Here is a 22,402-nt window from a genome sequence, read left to right as displayed (position 1 = left end):
CTGTTTTATTATTACAGAGAAAAAGGAAATCATTAAAAGAAATCTGAATTATTTGATTAAAACGGAGTCTATGGGAGATGGCCTTTCAGTAATTCAGAGCTTTCTGGATAACGGATCCCATACCTGTTTCTCATTTGATACACGCCAATGAAAGTCTCTCTCTATTTTGTACAGTATTTCTATAATAAAGCCCTTTTCTCACAGTTTCCCTTCCGCCACACACTCTCTTCACACACACAAACAGATATCCGAGATTAGAACAACTCTCAGTTCAGCAAAATACATTAGACTGAATCAAAGCAGGATCTGGAAACAATTTGTAATGACATCTTGCATTTTCCTGCTGCAGATGTCATCTGTATATGTTTCCTCTAAACGCTGTACATTAGCAGAAATTAAACAAAAAGAAAAAATCTTACATCGTCTGTTTTTTTTTTGTTTTGTTTTCAAAGAATACAGTGTTTTTAGTCTGGGACTATTTCTTTTCTCATGAGCTAAATTTAGACGTCTCTTGTCAGATCTCATTGGCTATTAGACACCAGTCAGGAGAGCGCTCTGAATAACAACTTCCTGTTTACTTCCTGGTCACTGTTTTCCTACTGCTAAAGCAATAAAGGTGAAAAACATTTACTCCCCCCTCCCCTCGCTCTCTCACAACAAATATAAAGTCACCCACGGCTGATACAATCAGGTATGAGTTCAAACATGGTCAAGTTCCTGGTTAAAGGGATACTACACCATAGAACATTGCAGGTCTCTAAAAAAATTTTTTACATGCTAGGTTGCATTAGCCAATGAATGGACTGAGGCATTTCCTGTTACAGAATCTGCATTTATTTCCAGGGTCGGACTGGGGGGTCAGGGCCCACCAGGACTGCCACATCAGGGCCCGCGTAACCCCCCCAAGGGCCCCCCTCCACAGTCGCAGGCCCCCTGCCCAGCAAAATTACCTCTGTGCTCTCCCGCCCCCCTGGCAGCGCATATCTACGGCGCGCTTGGTTGTAGGCGGGGCAAGTGGGGCAGAGCGGGCGGTACAAGAGGCGGAGCCAGGCAACCAGGCGGAGGAGGTCTCACTCTGTGGAACGGGTCTGGGCCGGTGGGGCCCACTGGGTTTTTTCACGTGTCCCACCGGCCCAGTCCGACGCTGTTATTTCCCCTGAAAGGTGATCAGTGGGTGGTAGGGTTTCCACCAGTGGTACCAAAAAAATCCAGGCAGGGGGCATGGTGGTTGACATCAGAGAGTGGGGTGATGAGGTTTAGGGGGCAGGCTTGTGACATCATGAGTAATGCCTTTTCTAACATTTACTTGTCTATTTTACTTCATATGGGGTCCAAATGGTGCAGGTGTGGCATACTTAGATACCAAAACCCCAGCAATTTGGGCTCCATATGAAGTAAAATAGAGAAGTGTGACTCAGGGCCGTACAAGTGCCCATTTGACATTGCTAAAAAAAAATTAACTAAACTACAAAAAAAATTGCGAAACAGCAAAAAAAAATTTATTTTTTCAATGGGTGTCTGAATAATTTTGACGCGTAACATCTTTTTGTCGTAACAAATTTTCCACTGCAAAATTTCAACACAGTTTTGCAAAAACATTTGCGGGCAGCGAAATGACGGAATTTGGCACAAATCCATGCCTGCTGAAAAAATTCGCCCATCGCTAGGCCGTACTTATACATAGGCACCCGATGGCCTCTACCCAGGGCACCAGATTTTGGGGATGACCCTCAGGTGCCTATATATATTGAATACATTTTATTAAAGAAAAATAAATACCCCGCCCCCCAGCTGCCATTGTACAGGGCCCATTGCAGCAAAAACCAGACGTGATGTTTGGCGGAAGTGACTTTGCGAGCCCCTGTGTGTGTGACATCACTTCTGTACGTCACATGTACATTTATGGGTGGCACTGGAGCTAAATACAGCCCTGGTGTGACATAAGATTAACGTATAAAAAAAATTATAAGAACTATTTTAGCCTGTAAAAAAGTAAATGAGGTTCTATCAGGTAGGTAGCATGCATTTAAACACTTATGTGGTGTTAATACAAATGGCCTGTAGATGTCACTGTGCTCAAGACATACTGTGCATTCTTTCTATACAGCTTGTGGTGTTAAAGTTGCTTACTGTTGTGTAATGGCTGCATGAGCCTGCTAATAAAGCACCGTTATACTCTACTCATCCTCAGCTACCAAAACATAACAACTTACACACTGATTAAATTTGCCCAGACAATTCTACCCAGCGCCTATTATTTACCCTTTTTACATTTCCCTATAATGTCCACTAAATGTCTGTTACACTAGCAATTAAATTGACTAAATGAATAGCCCAGCGTCTTACTAGCGAAGTGCGATGTTGAATTTAGGCTTTTAATACATTCCACATATTAGACATGAGCAGATGTCAGGTATGTTGCCAAGTGAAATTTTTCTTTTTCTGCAATCTTGGCCACTGGAACAATAATAAGCTCTTTCTTAACATGGGAAAAAATTACAGACCCAACCAATTTCCTTGACGGGGAAGGGTTACATATGTTTTCCACTTGCAGATTTTTTTTTTACAAGTTTACAATTTTTCTAAACTTAGAGCTAATCAGGCGTCTCACTAGGACTGGTTAACTACGCCCCCCCCCATATGTGAAGATTTAAAGGCTTGTTTGTCTTAAGCTGTAATGTTACTCTCTTCATCCAGCAAAAAAAAAAAATCACATTGCACAATTAATTCTCCAGAACTTAAAAAGCACTTACCGTTTCATATCCTCCCAGTTTTTGCGCAGCTTGAAACATAGTCCAAAGGTTAACTGTTAGAGGGACAATAAGTATTTAGATAAGCGTTGCATTAACCAACACATTTCACACAAATGTTAATTGAACAATTTTCCACGACAAACAGTATGATTGATGATTACTTCGATGTGGGAATGCTGAGTAACTGAAAAGAGGACTTTTTAAAATCCATCTTTAAAGGGAAACTATGTATAACCATCTACATTACACTATTAGGGTCTGGCCACGCGAGCAAATTCGGGGAGATTAGTCGCCCCCAATACCTTGGAACCTAGTATAGGTTCCAAGGTATTGTTTTATCTAGAACGCAATGAGAGCGGATTTCTGTAAAGTGCGGTGCTTTTGCAACAGTGCCATTTGTCAAGGATTTTAGTGAAACATGTTTAATGCTTTTATATGTACAAGCATCCGCCATCTAATGGCTGAATTCAGAATCTATAATGAAATATTAGTAGTATTGGTATGAAATATTAGAAAGTTAGGATTTAGGCTAAAGCTATATAAAGGGAGCACTATTGAAAATTAAAGGAGAACTAAACCTTAAAATTGAATATGGCTGGAAATACCATATTTTATATAGTGAACTTATTGCACCATCTTGGAAAGTGTCTGTGACACTCACATGCTCAGTGGGCTCTGATTGGCTGTTGAGAAGCTAAGCTTAGGGCTCGTCACTAATTATCCAGCAGAAAATGAGCTTCCCTGGCTGTAATATAAGCTGATGCTACAGGTTTGCTGATTATTAAATTCTGATGCTAATTGCACTGGTTTCTGTGCTGCCATGTAGTAATTATCTGTATTAATTACTAATTGTGACATTTCTATTCTATGTGTACTGTATATTGTGAGTGGGTCCCTAAGCTCAGTAAGTGACAGCAGCACAGAGCATGTGCAGTGAATCAGCAGAAAAGAAGATGGGGAGCTACTGGGGCATCTTTGGAGACACAGATCTTTACTGCTAAAGGGCTGTCGTTGTCTTGGGCTCCTACAGAAGCTCAAAACATCATGTCCAACATTTCTAGCTACTTCTTTAGCTCTCATTTAAGTCAATAACACTGACCATTTAAACGAGTCTGCATGGCCAAATAACACTGATTTGCTCATAATAGTTGATTCAGTGCATCCCTCTTTTCAGTTACTGCAGAACTTTGGTGGCGGGGAGAAAATATTCACAAAACTGTTTTTGCAAATTGCGAATTTAATTTACTGTCAATGCTATTTTAGCGCGCAATTATCGCGCGTAGTCGCAAACGCTCATCTCATTTGTGAGCCATTTGCGAACATTTTTGTGCAATGCAGGTTTGCAAAAAAAACGAAAGACGGCACAGCAGTTTAGGAAAAAACTATCTTTAATTTTAAAGTTAAAGATACTAAGTTTGCCCAGGAGCAGTAACCCATAGCAACCAATAAGTTGTTTGATTTCAAACAGGTGACCAGTAAATGCTTCCTGCTGATTGGTTGCTGTAGGTTACTGCATCTGGGGCAAATTAAGTGCCTATAATTACATATGTATTATGTATATCGGCATCAGTGATTGGACACTATTAGACAATTATGGTGGCCATAAACGGGCAGATAAAGCTGCCGATATCAGTTGTTTGGACCAATTTGACAGTTTATCTGCCCGTGTATGGGGGCTTCCGACGGGTCTTCCCGATCGATATCTGGCCACGATATCGGTCGGGAAGGTTTGATTTTTAACCGACCGACCCGTCGGAGCCCCTTAGCGTATCGTAATTCGATTGTTCGGCCATACGGCCGAACGTTCGAATTAGCCCCCATATAGCCATGCCCGTTAGTGGCATATCGGGGAAAGATCCGCTCGTTTGGCGATGTCGCCAAACGAGCGGAATTTTGAGTCTATGGCCACCTTTAGAATTGGTTTCCTACAATCTATTTATCTCTCTGACTTCCTTACAAGTATTTGCATGTTCCTCTCACAATAGCTTCTTTGGCAGGGGGGGCGGGGAACAGCAATTAAATTAAAAGCAGCCATATAGCTGAGAATTTAAGACCTGTTTAACATGCAGTTAATCGCCAGTTTAGGAGTTCAAGAAAATTAACATTAGGAAACGCAGCCTCCAACACAAAACATTCGGAAAAGCCTGGCTGAACCCTGGCAATGTTTTTAGAGCCATTAACAGATTTGCTTAGGTCTTGATTTAATCTAAACCGCTGCATAATGTAACAAAGCTGTTCGGAGAACATTCATTTCAATTCTGTTTCAGGGCGGCAGTTTGGAGACGAACGCTGTAATCATCCGCAGTTATTCAACTTTACCATGGCTGCCAGGGTAATGCAGCAATCACTGCCAATTAGGTATGTAAATTGTTATGTAGAACATGCAGGGGTGACATCTTTCATAAAATAACACATGGTTTCAATGACGGCAAATCACTCCAGTGCATGTAGCACAGGGGAAAAGGCAAAAAGTTTAGGCTTGTTGAATAAAACAACACATTTTTCACATTTATTGGGAGGCAGATTCGTTCATTTTCAAAATGTTTCTTTTTTTCAGAATTTGACGAGTTACATTTCCCAGTCACTAATATATTTTTTTTTTAAAAAAACCTAGAATTGGAAAAACTTGATCGAGTTGATTCAAGGAAAAAAAAAAAAATCACATTGCTAAATTCATTTTTATTCAATTGGATAAAAAATCCAAAACTAAAATTGCTTTTTCTTTGGCAATGATTTCTCACTTAAAAACATGTAAAACTTTGGTTAAAAACGGTCTATAAAAATGAAATAGTTTCGGTGTTAAAAACACACTCCCTGTTGATTTATATAGATGGCAAGGCTTTAGCTTGTAATTTTTTTCATTTGAATTTTCAAGATTTTTTTTGACCAATAAATCTCAAAAATGTACGTTTGTAAAACTCAAATTCTAAAAAAAAAAAAAAAAACTATTAAGAACATCTTTTCACTGATCATGGAAAAAAATGTGATCTCAAAATTTAACAAATGAAACTTTGCCCATTAATAATAGTAAACTGTGGACAATTAAAGATGGCCATAGACGCAACAATTACGATCTTTCTTGGAAAGGATGTTTCCAAGAAAGATCGTTTGTTTCAATACACACGTTTAGAGCTGAATCGTCAGATATACAGACAGAAACAATAGAATTCTACCTGTATCTGATGATTCAGCACTAACAATGGCTGATGTTTGGGTGCCTTCAAAGACGCTTGATCCCAATTTTCTGTCCAGTCCAATCAACGAGCCAACCAATATTCAAGTCTTCTGCCAATATTGGTCGGCACTTTTCCCACCATACATGTACTGAATATTGTACGAAAATTAGTTTTGTACGACATTACTTGTGCGTCTATGGCCACCATAACTACTAGGGATGCACCGAATTCAGGATTCGGCATTTTTCAGCAGGATTCGGCCTAATCCTTCTTCCTGGCTGAACCAAATCCTAATTTGCATATGCAAGTTAGGGGCGGGGAGGGAAATCGCGTGACTTTTAGTCACAAAACAAGGACGTCTAAGATGTTTTTCCCTTCCCTAATTTGCATTTGCAAATTAGGATTCGGATTCGGTTCGGTATTCAGCCGAATCTTTCAAGAAGGATTCGGGGGTTTGGCCGAATCCAAATTAGTGGATTCGGTGCATCCCTATTAACTACTGATGCCATTGAACTGTGGGAAAGATGACAAAGTGGTCCTTGACCAACTCAAGCCAGCCTGACCTTTAACCTGAATCAAAAATAATAATCTGCACATATTAAAACATATACCCAATTTAGTGGAAAAGAAAATTATGCTCAGAAAAGTGGAATTAAAAAAGAAAGAGGACAACCAATCAGCAAGAAGAGAGTTTATATATACATCTACACCATGCTAGTTGTATGTCAATTCATTTGTTTATCGCAGAAACTAGTTTTTTTTATAAGAATTTTTGACGCTTTATGTTAATGATGAAACAAATGACTTTTGAGCATTATTCAAGACCTGTCGCCCTCTACTATATGCTATTGCTAATACCATATCTAAACCAGTCCCGCTTATTATCTTAAAGTAAGAAATGTCTACTTACTCTGCTTGAAGCCTAAATACGGTATCCTTTCAATTGGAGTTTTTCGATCTTTCATGTATTTATAGAGTGCCACTAAAAATGCCTGCTCGTCCGCCTTTCCTTCCTCTACTTTACATCCATCTTCTTCACCAGCTTTTGGTTTATCTTCAATCAGTATCTTTTTGCAGTTCCCATTAGGAGTCTTCGTTTTGGGCAACGTGGTCTTGATTTCACATTTGACCTAAAACAATCACAAGGTTGAAGCTGGAATGGATCGAATACAATTGCAAACATTCAATATAATATGACCTCACAGACTGGAGCATCTCAAAAAACAATGGCAACATTTTACACTGGATCCAGAATTTTGTTAGGGATGGTATGAGCAAACGAAGAAAAGCTGATTTATTTATTTCCTAATGCGATGTTTTAATTAAATAAAATTGCAATTAAACTCACTCTGGGTTTTTCGGTTTACGGATATATAATAAAAATAAACTCTATCGCTCCATTCATTTATAAAAAAAAATGTACTGGTTAAAAAAATCCAAAAAATAAAATAGCCAGATTTTATCATCTGAATTTTGAAATTTTTTTTGACTGATACAGCTCATATACATTTATTCAAATTTGGAAAAATTTTTTTTTTTTTTACTTTATTTTCTACTATCCTGAATTTTAATAAATTTGCCTCTGAGAGTCATGTGATTTTAAGGCTCTGGATAAGCGAATGCTACAATATTTCTTTTTTAATTGATGCAATACTTATAATATTTTCAAAGTTGAATGGCTTCAGATTCTGTTCTCCATTTCATCCAAATCTGAAATCAATTAATTCCGTGCATTTAACACAACTCTAGACCTTGTGTACCCCAATGACATTATTATTCTAAATACCCAAGATTGTAAAATATGGCAATAATACATAATAAATGTTGTTGTTACAGGCTCCACTAAATGCTTTGCTTAATAGATTCTACAAGCTGTAGTAAATTATTCTAACAATGAAAGGAGCCCCTAACTGTTATTATCTTCTGGTTAACCTTTAAAGCATTGGTGCTGGAGCTGAAAGGTGACAGCAAGGCTATAAATCCTCTTGTTTATTTTCTTAGTGTAAGATCACTTCAGCAACCTGCTATGTCAGCTAATCTGAACTCTGAACCCTACATGACAAGAGTGCAATGGAGCTGTTGCTGTTGTTCGGAACTTTAAAGGGTAAGTCAAACATACAGTCAACACAGTCTTTTTTTTTTTAATTATTAGTCTTATGGCACACACTGCTCTTTAGCTTATAAGAAAAAGCTTTTTAATTAAACCTGCATCACGTCTTGGTTTTCTCGGTCACAGCCCTTCCCCTTTTGGTAAATGTGAATATGACATATACCCTTGCTGCAGGGTTCTAGTATGAATTCAAGCCCCCTCAACCCAACCCAAACTAAATATAGGTCCCCCTTATCTGATAAATGAGAATAACAAATCGGGGGGGGGGGGTAAAACCGATTTACCTTGGCAACAGTTTTCCCATCACAAACTCCAGCCGACTCCTTTATTCCATTAACAGACTCTCTTCTCTGTGGACCAAGCTTCTTCTTGCGTGGTCTGCCTTTAAGATTTGGTGCTGAAAAATTAATATAAAACTAGATTAGACCAGTCATGTCACCATCATGTACAGCCTTGGCATAAAGAGGAACTCGACCCAAAAATATTTTTTCTATTATTCGGCAAAAAGTCATTCTAAGAGGAGAAATTACTGCTACACTGTTGCAGGAGTCAGAACCTGAGAACCCGGCAGTTATGTTGGAACCTTTGAGTCCTTTGAACCCCAATACATGATCAGTCTGCAGCCTAACATCATTATCCAGGATCAGATTAAGAAGGCAGCAGATTCAACTATAGGCTCTATATAAAAACAGGCTCGTCAGATTTATTCACTAGTAATTACAGTAATCGTTTGCTTTAACAGCCTAACTCCTTGCTTGAATCTGATTACTTGAATTTTATGAATCCCCTTACAGTGCAGCCAGTTTTCAGCAGGATAATGATGGATGGAGGGTGATGAGCTGTTATATAACTCTGTTCACTAAAGACAGAAAGTGCAAAATGAAATATTAAGGTTACAGTGGAGATGAAGAAAGGCTCTCAATGAATTATGCAAGCTCCCTCGTACAGAAGAACCAGTGTTTCAATATTTATGTCCCCACCATCATCAGTCTGAGATCTTGACTCACTGAGTTTTATGTAAAGATACTGACATTAGCAGGAGAAATAACAGTTTTATTTTCCCAGCACAAATTCCTCCTTGCGGGTATGGAAAGTTATAGAAATTCACAAAATTAGCTCTTTATATAAATGTAACACTTCAGCACTACGTTCTATAATGTTAATGGCTACTGTGTATATTCTGCCAGTGTTGTTCAGCCCAGAGAGGCTCTTAAGGGCCTTCCCAATCCAACCAACACCCAACCCAACTCTGTGTATTGGGAGAGGACCATGTTGACCTGTTGATGTGGTTCTTCGCTGATGGGTCTGGCTATGATCTGAATATTAGCCCAGGCAATTGCATAAGCCTGATTTGACCAAGTATCTGGGTGACCAAATCGAGCAAAGATCTGCTTATTTGGTGACCTTGCCAATCAAAAATGATCAATTATTCTTTGTCTGAAAGTCTTATTTGTGGTACTGAGGCCTGAAATAGTTTTGTCTATGTGACAGTGGAAAAGCTCTGGGTAAAGCATAACAAACAGAACCTATGGTACACAGGACTCATTCTCACCAATGAAGTAGCCCCTGATACCTCCCCATTCACTTCAATGGGGAACCTATGACAGAAAATGGTACTTACCAGGCCAAAAGTGGCAGTGTTAGATGCCTCTCTGGGCTGAACAACACTGGAAGAATATAAATGGTCACCAAATAAGCATTTGGTCACCCAGATGCTTGGTCAAATCAGGCTTATCCAATTGCCTGGGCTAATATTCAGATCATAGGCAGACCCATCAGAGAAGAACCACATCAACAGGTCAACATGGTCCTCTCCCAATGGTATTTCTACACAGAGTTTGGTTGGGTGTTGGTTTGATTGGGAAGGCCCTAAAGAGCCAGTTGTGACTCAACCTGGTGGGGAGTTAATACTGACCCATGGATGGCCAGCATAAGTGTATAGTTAAAATAAATTGTCAGTAAGCATGGGAGGACTTTGGTTTTTTTTTCGCTATTTTACAAACAAGAAATGTTCTTCCTCATGAAAGCACAAAATATATCACTTTATAAAAAAAACACTATTTTCCTCCAAACTACAGTTATGTACGCAACATAACACATTGTTTCCAGACACAGGTAAAACCAAAACGAGTTGCCCGGGTATCTGGTCTGCCAATTTCTGAAAATAATTCCGCTATGGGTTTAGTAGAGCTGCTTAAGACACATTTGAAATGTATTTTCCATCACAGTTGAAGCCTCGCACTGCATTATGATAAAGTTCATGCCCACTTTCCACTTCCACTTGATATTTACACAAAAATAGCATCACTGTAGTACTTTATTGGAACCAACCTCAACCACATTAATCGTTAAGCTTTACATACACCTAACTGACTCTGATGCTGGGCTACATATCTGCCAGTTCTGAAGACATTTTATCAGTCAACGTATCAGTCAACTAATTTACTTCCATAGTTTAAAAATGCAAAACATTAGCAGAACAACAATGTAAACCAGGGGTTCAGAACTGGAGGCCTGCAAGAGGCACGTATGTAGGCCTCCAAAGGTTTTTTTATCCTTGGTTTACTCAAGGGTTCATTAGAAACTTGGCCTCAACCACATTGTCCTGCTATGTGGAAAGCCTAATGTAGATGACATACATTGTAAAAAATGATAAAAAAAATGCTTCTAAGAATTACACGCATACATTAGCAGACAAAGGACAAGTCTGACAGAGAAATGTTTTATTTAACTCCCCTAAAATGTATTTTTTTCACAGGCCATCTCATTTACTCTGACCATGAGCAGAAACAATCAGCAGGATGATACATAATAGTGATAGCTTTCAATTAGTTCTGACTGATATGGATTGCTTATTTACAGCGTTCTGGTCTTTGTCACTCGCTCCCTTACTACAGGAATGTTTTCAAAGCGAACACATAAAGGTGATAAGAAATACAGATTTATGACATAATCAGGCTGACTCATAACACTTAGTCAAGTATGACTAAGTACTTACTAGAATTACATTTGTTTTGAACAAACTGGATCAATTTATATTTCACTGTAACTTCTGAGATGAGACATTTAACATTTCCCTAATGCACTGTAGGATGTAATCAAACTCGGAAGTGAATGTTCTTCATGAGAGTACACTTCTCCTATAGCATTTCCAGTAATACCAGACAGAAGTTACTGTTAAGATGCCATACAAGAGCTGATAAAAGCTGCCAACAGACAAAGATGGCAGCTTATTGGCCAGTGTGTGGGGCCCCCGTCAAATAACTATGGGGCAGGCTTAAATTCCCCGTCAGATTAAGGACCGCTTAGGTTTGTTGATGCAGACCTTGATCCCTTTCGCCTGCATTCCTTGCCTTGTGATCTGATTGTTGGGCCCTAGGACTCATGAACGGATCAGTCTGATACCAACCACTCAAGCTGGGCTTTTCAATGCAAGATAGATCTATCCATGAATGGCCACCTAAAGTTGTCAACTTGGACCTTGCAGACTAGTCAGCTTAGTGGGGAAAAATACAGCATCCCCAACTGTCCAATCTATTGAGCAGGTCGAAAAAACCTAGGGTCAAATGATCAGGTCAACCAGATTTGGCCCACAGCTTGGATAGTGAAACTGGGCAAAGAACATATCTATTTGTGTATGGCCAACTTTATGAATATTGCTAGAAGGGTTAGGAGATCATTCACTAATATTGGGCTATTTTATCTTCCATGGCAAAGACCCATAATTTTGAATACAATTTTAGTCACATCTTGTTGATGATGCCTGACTACATATTTATTCTGGTTATTTTGTCCCTTAAAGATCCCAGATATCTGTGTAGTGATCTGGTAGACATGACCTTTCAAGGTATATTAATATACGACTGGTACAATGATACTTTGAATCATGATTATCACGAGTATCACACTGGTAATATGTATAAATAGAGACCCACAGTTAAATGCCATAAACAAAAAGTAAAAAAAGCAAAAAAAAATAAAATCCAAGAGTTCATATCAGGTAGAATCCATAGACATTTGTTTATTTTAGGAACCTTCTTGATGCTACGGTGAACTTCAAACAGCCAAAAATGTTACTCATCAGCCAAGTAATTAAAAAAAAGTTAAGGTTTTTCACTTGCCCTGTTAGTCATTAAATAACCTTTCCAATGACATCAAAGAAAGAACTCCAATGCAATAATCAAAAGATGCTTACACAGTAAAACATCTGAAAACATTAAAATAGGCACGAGAATAGATATGTGGTCCGTTAGCCACAAAAGTTAATTACTTGCTAAGCCCCCAAGTATCACTCCATTAGCCAACCCTACATACAACTCTGCCTAAATATTGCCTGTTGTAAATGTTTCAAGAAATTATAGATTACAGATATGGTGACTATTAGTATAATAGTATGAAGCTCATTCCATTTTTCAATTTTCATTTTAATAAATCTGTGTAACAATCGTACTCCTGTTTTACTACATGAACTCAATTTGTGTTTAAATCGAATGACAATTACATATTCTCTCTTTCTCCAGTGGAAATTGAATGTATGAAATATTGAAATTATCCCATGCGAGCATAACAGAGGAAACAATAGGCTTTCTCCAGGGCTTTTCTTGCTGAGGTGCTTCATTCAAGATGTATTCTTTCATAAATCACAATTTTACATGAACATATAGCCAAGAGAGGACACAATTTCATATATTTTTATACAACTCTACATCCTCCAACCATTTATGGCTATCCCCACTTATATAAACAGACACAAATACACAGACAAATAACACTCCTTGTGAGGAATAACACATTTTTTGAACACTTAAACAAACAAGTACACTATTAGCAAAGGTCACCCATAAACAGGATTCATCTACTCTTTAGAGAGAACCAAAGAACCAGCCCTGGTGCTGCCTTGGCTGTAGATACTCTACCAGAGAGAGAGGGTGTCCTCAAGAGAGAGAGAGAGAGAGAGTGCCCTCAAAAGAGAGAGAGGGTGCCCTCAAGAGAGAGAGATAGAGTGTTCCCTCAAAAGAGAGAGAGGGTGCTCTCAAGGACATCCAGATTGGTGCAATTTATTGTGTCAAGACTTCAGTGCCTCCAGTGATGAAGGTATGAACTGGACAGTCCACCACTATTCTCTACAAATGTCATCACATTGAGAAGTAAGTTGAGTGCACACCCTCAGTAGTAGTTATGTGCTACTGAAGGAGCCCCAGATGTTGTTTAACTACCCCAGAATATTACTGCCAATACTTATATTTATTAATGGACCTCAACGCATGAAATTGACCAGCTTGTCCACCAAAAATCTCTACCTTGATTTTTATTACTGTTGCACCCAAGGAATCATGACGTAACCTCTTTTTTATTCCATAATGATGTTATTTTACGTTTTTCAGGGGACCAGAAAAACTGGTGTAAAATCCAGGAAAATGTACAATCAGGGAAAAGTATTATAAAGTATTACGCATAATATATAGGTGGGACCAGAAAACAAGAATGTAAAATGAAGGAAAACTTAAAATCAAGGGGATGTAAAATTCAGGTTTCACTGTATTCCATAATTTGCTACTATGTTCCTTTTTAAAAGCAGCATGGAAGTAGCATTCCATATCTGGAACAGGTCCCTGAATGAGAACATAAATACATGATGTACTTTCAAAACAACATCTCGACCAATGACATGTCCTAACAATAAAAGTCAGGCAATGATCAAAAGCAAACAAACTCTTTTTTATCCTCAATTAACTCCGCCACGTGCTGTACTGACCCACTCCCCTCCCACGACAACGTAAACATAAATAGAGTGTTTAAAAGTGATTTCAGTGACACTGATCCTACACATCAGGTAGGGCAAGTCCTACTGAGTAACAATTTATCCATCAGTAGCTGCCAAACGCCATTCGAAACATGAAATATTAACGGGGGAACTTCTAGATAATGCCCTTTCCACCTCCAACCACTGTGAAATTCCAAGTCACATCAGATCTAGCGCTGACCTTTGTTTTATTTTAAATTTGTCTCCCAATCGAAGAGCCTCAGCTACTGACACATGACATTTCCATTGGAATCAATCTGCAAACACCGAGCACTTTGGCACCAAGTCTCTGCTAAAGATGCTCTTTATCCATCATCCCGGGGACTCGAAGTCACGAGCTGAAATGTTTAACAAGCTTTTTTTTGTCATAGAAATAAACTCATCACACAAATTCTAATTTAAAGTCTAAGCTCTTTACACACAAAGACTAACATATCTATATCGGTCTAAAGTTTCCTCTCTTCAAGAAGTAGAAACAAAACAAGCACAGTGAAGTGGAAAAACAGACAAACAGAGAGAGAATGATATAAAGCGGTTACCCATTCCAGTCGACTAGCATCTGTCTCATTTGTATCACTTCTCATGAACGCTACAGAGCATTTCACTTGCCATTAAATCCCTGGAAGCCTTGACTCGGCAGTGATGTAGCCTTAACACACAATGAACACTCGGAGTATGTGCCGTGTGCTTAGCAATCCCTCTCACCCTCCCCAGCTACACTACATTAGTCGTATAAACACACATTAGTGGCTAGAAAGTGGGATGAGCTCTTGCTTCAGCGAGCAGCCAGTTGGTGCTGCACTACACCACCTTTTAAATGTGGGTTATGGAGTTTTTTTTTTTTTTTGCCGTTGAATCTGACCTTCTGAGAAGCCTTTCTGATCTCGCTGGAGTTTTCTTGAAATTGAGAGCAGCAAAGTCAGGCTACAAGGTAAACAATTAGCAGTGTAACCGCCAGGGAAGCACCAAGTTTTCTCCTAATGGGTTAGGAACAAGCCAAGTGGAGACAAAAATAAAACATTCCTTTGCAATTTATACAAAAAAAAAAAAAGAATTTATGGAATAAAGAAAAAAAAAAATCAGAATTAGGATGATTGTTTTTATAGCATCCCTGATTTCCAGGAATATTCCCCAATTTTCATCAGAATTAGGATGATTATTTTGATAGCGTCCCTGATTTCCAGGGAATTAGGATGATTATTTTTTTATAGCATCTCTGATTTCCAGGAAGAGTCCCCAACTTTCATCAGAATTAGAACGATTATTTTATATAGCATCTCTGATTTCCAGGAAGAGTCCCCAATTTTCATGAAAATTAGGATGATTGTTTTTGTAGTGTCCCTGATTTCTAGGGAGAGTCCCCAATTCTCATCAGAATTAGAACGAATATTTTATATAGCATCTCTGATTTCCAGGAAGAGTCCCCAATTTTCATCAAAATTAGGATGATTGTTTTTGTAGTGTCCCTGATTTCTAGGGAGAGTCCCCAATTCTCATCAGAATTAGGATGATTATTTTAATAGCGTCCCTGCTTTCTAGTGAGATTCCTCAATTCTCATCAGAATTAGGATGATTATATCTATAGCGTCCCTGATTTCCAGGGAATTCGGATGATTATTTTTATAGCATCTCTGATTTCCAGGAAAAGTACCCAATTTTTATCAGAATTAGGATGATTGTTTTTATAGCGTTGTTTTTATAGCGTCCCTGATTTCCAGGGAATTAGGATGATTATTTTTTATAGCATCTCTGATTTCCAGGAAAAGTACCCAATTTTTATCAGAATTAGGATGATTGTTTTTATAGCGTTGTTTTTATAGCGTCCCTGATTTCCAGGGAATTAGGATGATTATTTTTTATAGCATTTCTGATTTCCAGGAAGATTCCCCATTTTTCATCAGAATTAGGATGATTATTTTTATAGTGTCCCTGATTTCTAGGATGTGTCTCCAATTCTCATCAGAATTTGGATGATTATTTTAATAGCGTCCCTGATTTATAGTGAGATTCCTTAATTCTCATCAGAATTAGGGCTCTTACACACGGGCTTTCTTCGGTTCAGCCGCAGGGGATCGCAGGAGTAGACGCACTCAATTATTTTGAAGGGGGCTGTACTCACACAGACGCATGTAAGCGCCAAACGCAGGTTGGGATGCAGCATGTTGCATTTCACCTGTGTTTGGTGCTTCTTAACCTGGAATTTTTTTTCCCCCTGATTTTTAAGATATGAAACATTTACATTTTTCTCTATTTATATACAGCTATGGGACCCGTTATCCAGAATGCTTGGAACCTGGGGGCTTTCCAGATAAGGGGTAATTTGCATCTCCACACATTATTTCTACTCAAAATTATTTTAAACAGTAAATAAATCCAATAAGATTTCGCACCTGGCGAATTTATTCGCCCATCACTAGAAATAATCAAAATTGTTAAAAAAGATTCTTAGTAATAATAAAACAGTACCTTGTACTTAATGCAAGCTATGATATAATTACTCCTTATTGAAAACAAACCAGTTTAATTATTACATTTAATTAATGTTTACATGATTTTATAGTAGATTTACGGTATGAATATCCAATTTACAGAAAGATCCGTTATCTGGAAACTCCCCTCCAGGTCCAAAGCATTCTGGATATCAGGTCTCATAATTGGATTGGAACTGGACCCAGTACCCCAGTTTTAACCAATATTTAAAAACAAGGTAACGGAATCACCCTTTACGCCGAGGGAAATCGTTGGCGCAGCAAATGCAGCATTTTATAAATAAATAACAATTAAGTGAAGCGCCAGGGGAACATGCGAATGGCGAGTGTATAAATAAGCGATGTGAGCTAATGAAAGCACGGGCTTTGTGAACTCATCTCTGCAGGTGATTAATAATATAGGATCACGATTACAGTTGAAATCCGAGAGTTCAGCCGCGATACATAATTAATGGCTGTGCCTTTTTACCTGACAGATTGCTGCGCGCGTCCATTTTTCATAGCCTTTGATGACATCATTAGGATGTTGTCAAACAGTCTCTATAAATGTCCCTAACTCAAACAATGGCCAAGTAAATGTGCTCATTCAACTGCCCCCTCCGCCAAACTGTCAAGTTCAAGTTCAGCTCAAAATATTTTTCAACAGAGATAATCTTATTAATGATGCAAAAAAAAAAACATTCATTTATTTAAAAAAAAAACCTCACGCTATAAAAAGTCTCTGAACAAAGAAATTAGAATTTTTTTTTCTACCCCTTCCCTTTTCAATAATGGTGGTGAAGCCTTGACCTAATTCTTGTTTTTGCTCACTAACCCTTTTCACTGTAATGTAAATCTAATTAAGGACTGCTGCCAAATAACTGCAGCTCAGTGATTACACATAGCGCAGGGAGGTCAAAGGGTACATGGGAGATTTCAATTATTGCAGAAGGGGGAAAATCCTTCTAATGACCTTTTATTTTAGTTTTTAAGACAGAAACGGCTGAATCATATCACAGAATAGCTCTGGAAAAGGGTTCCGGCTAATTGAAACGGCTGCAGTAAATATTATTTCGGAGTCACTTAAAGACGACAATTTCTTTAGGGAGTTAAAGGAAAAGCTCTGTGTTACTGACTGCAGTTCCAGAACAGGCTTCCCTTGCCCTCCAATATATAGTCAGTTAGTAAGGATGTCCAACTGGCAGCTCTCCAGGTGCTGTCCAACTACAACTCCCTGTATCTGTGCAACATCAAGGGGTTCTCTTGACCATTGTACATAATAATCACTATAGATTGGATCATTTTTTGTTGTTGTGTTGTCCAGTTGCCCTCAAGTCAATGGCGGACAACAGAGGACAATGATACTGGAGAAGACAGCCATGAATTCTGACCTGCACCCAACCCTGTCCCACCCCTTGCCAAGTTAGGCCCATACTGGGCTTGCCCCTCTGGTGATATCACCAGATAAGTGGGGCAACAGCGATTCCATTAACGAAAGGGAAGGGGGTATGGGCATTGGGCAATAACTGATCCAGCAAAAAGGAACCCTGAAAAAAATTTGAAACCCACCCGCAACCTTCCGCTGGTAGTGGTATGCTTGGCCAAACCAGTTTGGCAGGAGAAACATGGTGCCCCAGAATAGTTGGTAGATGACTCACCAAATAGTAAATGTGGTCCGGGTGCTCCAACCCCAGACCCCCAGCTTTAGGGAGCAGTACAACAAAGGATAAGTAGAAGCAGGGTCGACCGGCGCTCAAACGGATCCACAGGACCAGAGAAAATTAGTTTTTTAGTTTGATTTATACAAAGTTAAAATATGTATATCCTCTCCATCCGCCCTACTCGGGGCGCTTAGTCATGGGCGAAACGCGTAGGGCGCATGGAGAGGATATACATATTTTAACTTTGTATACATAAAAATATTTTTAAACTAATTTTCTCTGGTCCTGTGGATCCGTTTGAGTGCCCTGCTTCTACTTATCCAAACCAGTCTGGCCCCCAGGTAAAATCCTGCTGACACACCACTACCATGAGTCGTGGTCCATGATATTTCTCCAAGAAGCCAACCTGGACCCTTTCAGATCCAAGTGTGTGCCCCAGTTTTGCCCCTGTTACACCCAGACCACACCCCTGACCCATTTGGGCCACGCCCCCTGACAGCGCACTGTACTCCACCTGTTTCTGAGAGCCACTTCTATCCATTTCAGAAGTGGGGATATGTTGAGATTCAGGTGCAAAGTACTAGGTAAAAGGAGGTTAAATCAAGTTAACATGTCCGATCTCATGATATTAAAGGAACAGTAACATCAAAAAATTAAAGTGTTTGCTTCAGGAACACTACTATAGTTTATAATAAATAAGCTGCTGTGTAGCAATGGGGGCAGCCCTTCAAAGGAGAAAAGGCTCAGGTTACACAGCAGATAAGCTCTATAGAACATAATGGTGTTATCTGTTATCCACTATTTAACCTGTGCCATATAGACTTTTTGCAATTTCCTCCATTGCTACACAACAGCTCGTTTATAGTTGTGTTTCTGAAGCAAACACATCAGTTTTAACAGTGAACGGCAACAGGACACAATATTTTCATTACTTTAAAACACTTTCATTTTTTTGGTGTTACTGTTCCTTCAAGTAAATGACAGGGAGCAACAGGCATTTCTTAGCTGGCGGAAATATAGCATTAGCCTTAATTCTCCTGCCAGTTGCTTCCAAATCATATGCACATTATCATTTATCCATCAATTCTGCCCAGCAGCTCAACAATCAACTATTGTCTATTTCTAAACTGCACAATATATTAAATAGTCATTGTTTTCTAGGCGGAGCTTTGTTTAAAAATGGCCGAACACAGAAGTGCAGATATAAAACACACTGCAGGAATTGCGGTGCTTCTGTTGAAATGGAATCATCTTCACAGGTACAGGATAAAAATAACCAAGTCAACTGAATAACTTTTATTGTGGAAGTTGCAGATCCTTTAAGGGAATGTAATTAGTGCGGTGCGCCCTGGCTAAATGAGCCTTTATAGACTGCAGCAGCTTTTTACAGGAACTCTTTTAACAGAATACGGATTAGCTCCCACGTTTGCAGACTCCAGCAATCAAAGTACTAAACACTGGTGTCAGGGGTGTGTTAAAAGACAAGATTTCGTTTGCATGCTACATTAGCTAATTGCTTCAACTTCAACAGACAGGTTTGAAAAGGCACCAGCAAGAGCCGAGCTCCCACAGCACATTAGACAGGATTTCAGATAAGTCTTCAGCTACGACTGACCCGGGTCCTTAACTCGGGGGCCCGTATACAACAGTTTTATGCAATATGATCGAAACTCTCCCACTAAGTTATTTAAAAAATGCTGTAACTGTGGGATAGTATGAATAATAATGCAAGAAAGAAATGAGTGAGTTATGTAGCTTTTTATTCAGCTGCTCTCCAGTTTGCAATTTTAGCAATCTGGCTGCTAGTTTCAAATTACACTAGCAACCAAGCATTGATTCAAATAAAAGACCCAGATATGAATAGGAGAGGGCTGAATAGAATGACGAGTAATAAAAAGTAGCAATAACAATAAATTTGATGCCTTACAGAGCATTTGTTTTTTTGATGGGGCCCAGTGAAACCCATATGTAAACTGGAAAGAGTCAGAAGAAGAAGGCAAATTATTCAAAAATAATACAAAATAAAGTTCAATTGATAATTGCTTATAATTACCCATTCTTAACATACTAAAAGTTAACTTAAAGGTGAACCACTCCTTTAACCAACATCCCATCCACCACACCCATGCCCAAGGCTGATCCACCCCAAACCAAACCCAAATTTTTTAAGCCCACCTCCTGTTCCATGCCCAAGATTCACAACCGTCTTATATTAAACTACAACTCCCAGAATTAAATTGGGCCTGTCACCCAGACATAAAAAGCTGTATAGTAAAAGTCCTTTTCAAATGAAACATGAAATCCAAATTCTATTTTTAATTAAAGCATTCATAGCTGTTGTAAGCTCATTTAAAAATCGCAGCTGTCAATCAAATATTGTCTGCCCCTCCTCTATGTCTTAGGCATAGAGGCGGGCAGACAATTACATTCACTTTCCATTCAGCACTTCCTAGATGTCACTGCTCTCCCCACATTCCCCCAGTTCTCTTAATAATTTAATTGTGTAGCCAGGGCATGGGGATGGACATCAGGTCCCCATTCTGGTGCACAAACAAGATTCTGAGATGATACAAGGTTTGTCTTAATAACAGTGTCCACAAAATGGCTGCTGCCTGCTTGTTATAATTATGAGTTCCCAGACTGATGGAAACAAAATTTAAATAATTTATACAGTGTAATTAAAGTTCATTTTGCTTGAATAACAAAATAGGATTTGGAATATTTTTTTTGGGTGACGGGTCCCCTTTAACTGAGCGCTGAAGGATTGGCATTCGCTAGATTTTCTCAGGAAGAATGTAACTATATGATGGCTCTTTAAATAAGAATATATAAAACAAATCGTACTGAGCATATATTATACAGTATATACTGTATCTCAATATAATGCTATTGGGCTCATGAATAATTCTGAAGAGTTCACACAAGCTGTAATCTATAGAGACTGCAGGATTTATTGACCCATTACTACAGATTTATCTTTATAGATCACATTTACCCATTCTCATATTGATCTACCCCATGCAGTCATATTTATTGGTTTATAATTATACCTCTGGGGAATCATGCTGAAAAATTAAATTTTCCTTGGTTCCCATAAATGATAGTGCACTGTTGTATGATGTGCTATATGCTCCATAGAGTCTCACAGGGCAAAGCAATGGGCCCATCATGTTCAGATCAACTAGTATGTGGCACTTAAAGTGGCCATACGTGGGCAAATTTAAGCTGCCAATTAGACCGATTCGGCAGCTTATCTGCCAGTGTATGGGGCCTCCGACAGGTCTCCTAGACCAATATCTGACCAGAAATCGACCAGCTCTCAATCGGGCAGGTTTGATTTTCCAGCCCAATTGAGGACGCATAAACTAGTTGATGTGGTCCTTGTCTCATAGGCTGGTATGCCACGGTCATTTGGCAGTAAAGCCAAACAATTGGATTAGCCGAAAATCTCCAACCTTTTGGTGAGCATTTCGGTGGAAAGATTCATTCATTTGGCAACCTTGCCAAACAAGCGGACAGGCGCATAACAATAGAGGAAGCAGACCCCACGGTCGTAGGAAGGGGGGGGGGGTCTGCACCACTAAAAACCTCTCTTCTGCACTCTCTTAAAGTGGACCTGTCACCCAGAAGCTGGATAATAAAAGTCCTTTTCAAATTAAATATGAAATCCAAATTCTATTTTTTATTGAAGCATTCATAGCTGTTGTAAACTCATTTAAAAAAATCTCAGCTGTCAATCAAATATGCCTTAGGCATAGAGGAGGGGCAAGCAATTACTTTCACTTTCCTTTCAGCACTTCCTACATGTCACTGCTCTCCCCACATTCCCCCGTTCTCTTCACCATTTAATTGTGTAGCCAGGGCATGGGGATGGACATCAGGTCCCCCATTCTGGTGCACAAACAAGATTCTGAGATGATACAAGGCTTGTCTGAATAACAGTGTCCACAAAATGGCTCCTGCCTGCTTGCTATAATTATGAATTCCCAGACTGAAGGAAACAAGATTCAAATAATTTATATAGTGTAATTAAAGTTTATTTTGATTAAATAACATGATAAATTAGGTATGATAAAAAAAAATTGGGTGACCCATACCTGTATAAAGAATATTCTGTAAATTATATCATTATTAAAGGATCTTAGGGATGTCATCAGTTATAATGGGTGTTTGGTGGTGTAACTATATGTAACACAACTAACTGGAATTTGTCAGCCTTCAACCTTATTAATTGATGTTTTGAAATAGTGATCTTGAAACTGCCTTTTTCCGTTTACCAAAATGTTACAAAGACACATTTTTTTCAAAATGGTTACATTTTAGCAGATGCATTTGTCTCAACGGGCCTTTTTGGTCTCTTGTATTTTCTTATGCACCAAATGCATTAAAAAAATATCAATGGCTAGTTTTTCCTGGTGCCAAATGCACTGA

At 38.8% G+C, this 22,402-nt stretch overlaps 1 protein-coding gene across 3 annotated transcripts in view; it reads right to left on the bottom strand.

The window, feature by feature from the left end:
- The window catches only part of LOC108696083 (AT-rich interactive domain-containing protein 5B), a 236,798-nt gene that overhangs the window by 43,128 nt on the left and 171,268 nt on the right, over nt 1-22,402 (bottom strand). The window contains exons 1-4 of one of the 3 annotated variants that reach the window (XM_018225111.2): nt 14,382-14,590; nt 8,324-8,436; nt 6,840-7,059; nt 2,754-2,806 (exon numbers count right to left, since the gene is read on the bottom strand). In XM_018225111.2, the coding sequence (XP_018080600.1) occupies nt 2,754-2,806; nt 6,840-7,059; nt 8,324-8,436; nt 14,382-14,385 (390 nt within the window). In that variant the 5' untranslated portion in view covers nt 14,386-14,590. Of the gene's footprint in view, nt 1-2,753; nt 2,807-6,839; nt 7,060-8,323; nt 8,437-14,381; nt 14,591-22,402 lie in introns of those variants that run through there. The other 2 variants (XM_041570245.1, XM_041570244.1) reach the window with 2 other exon arrangements.

The sequence above is a fragment of the Xenopus laevis genome, chromosome 7L (assembly GCF_017654675.1).
Source record: "Xenopus laevis strain J_2021 chromosome 7L, Xenopus_laevis_v10.1, whole genome shotgun sequence".
NCBI classification, from domain to species: Eukaryota; Metazoa; Chordata; class Amphibia; order Anura; family Pipidae; genus Xenopus; species Xenopus laevis.
The sequence above is the reverse complement of the archived record's forward strand: the minus strand, read 5'-3'. Positions and strand labels throughout refer to the sequence as shown.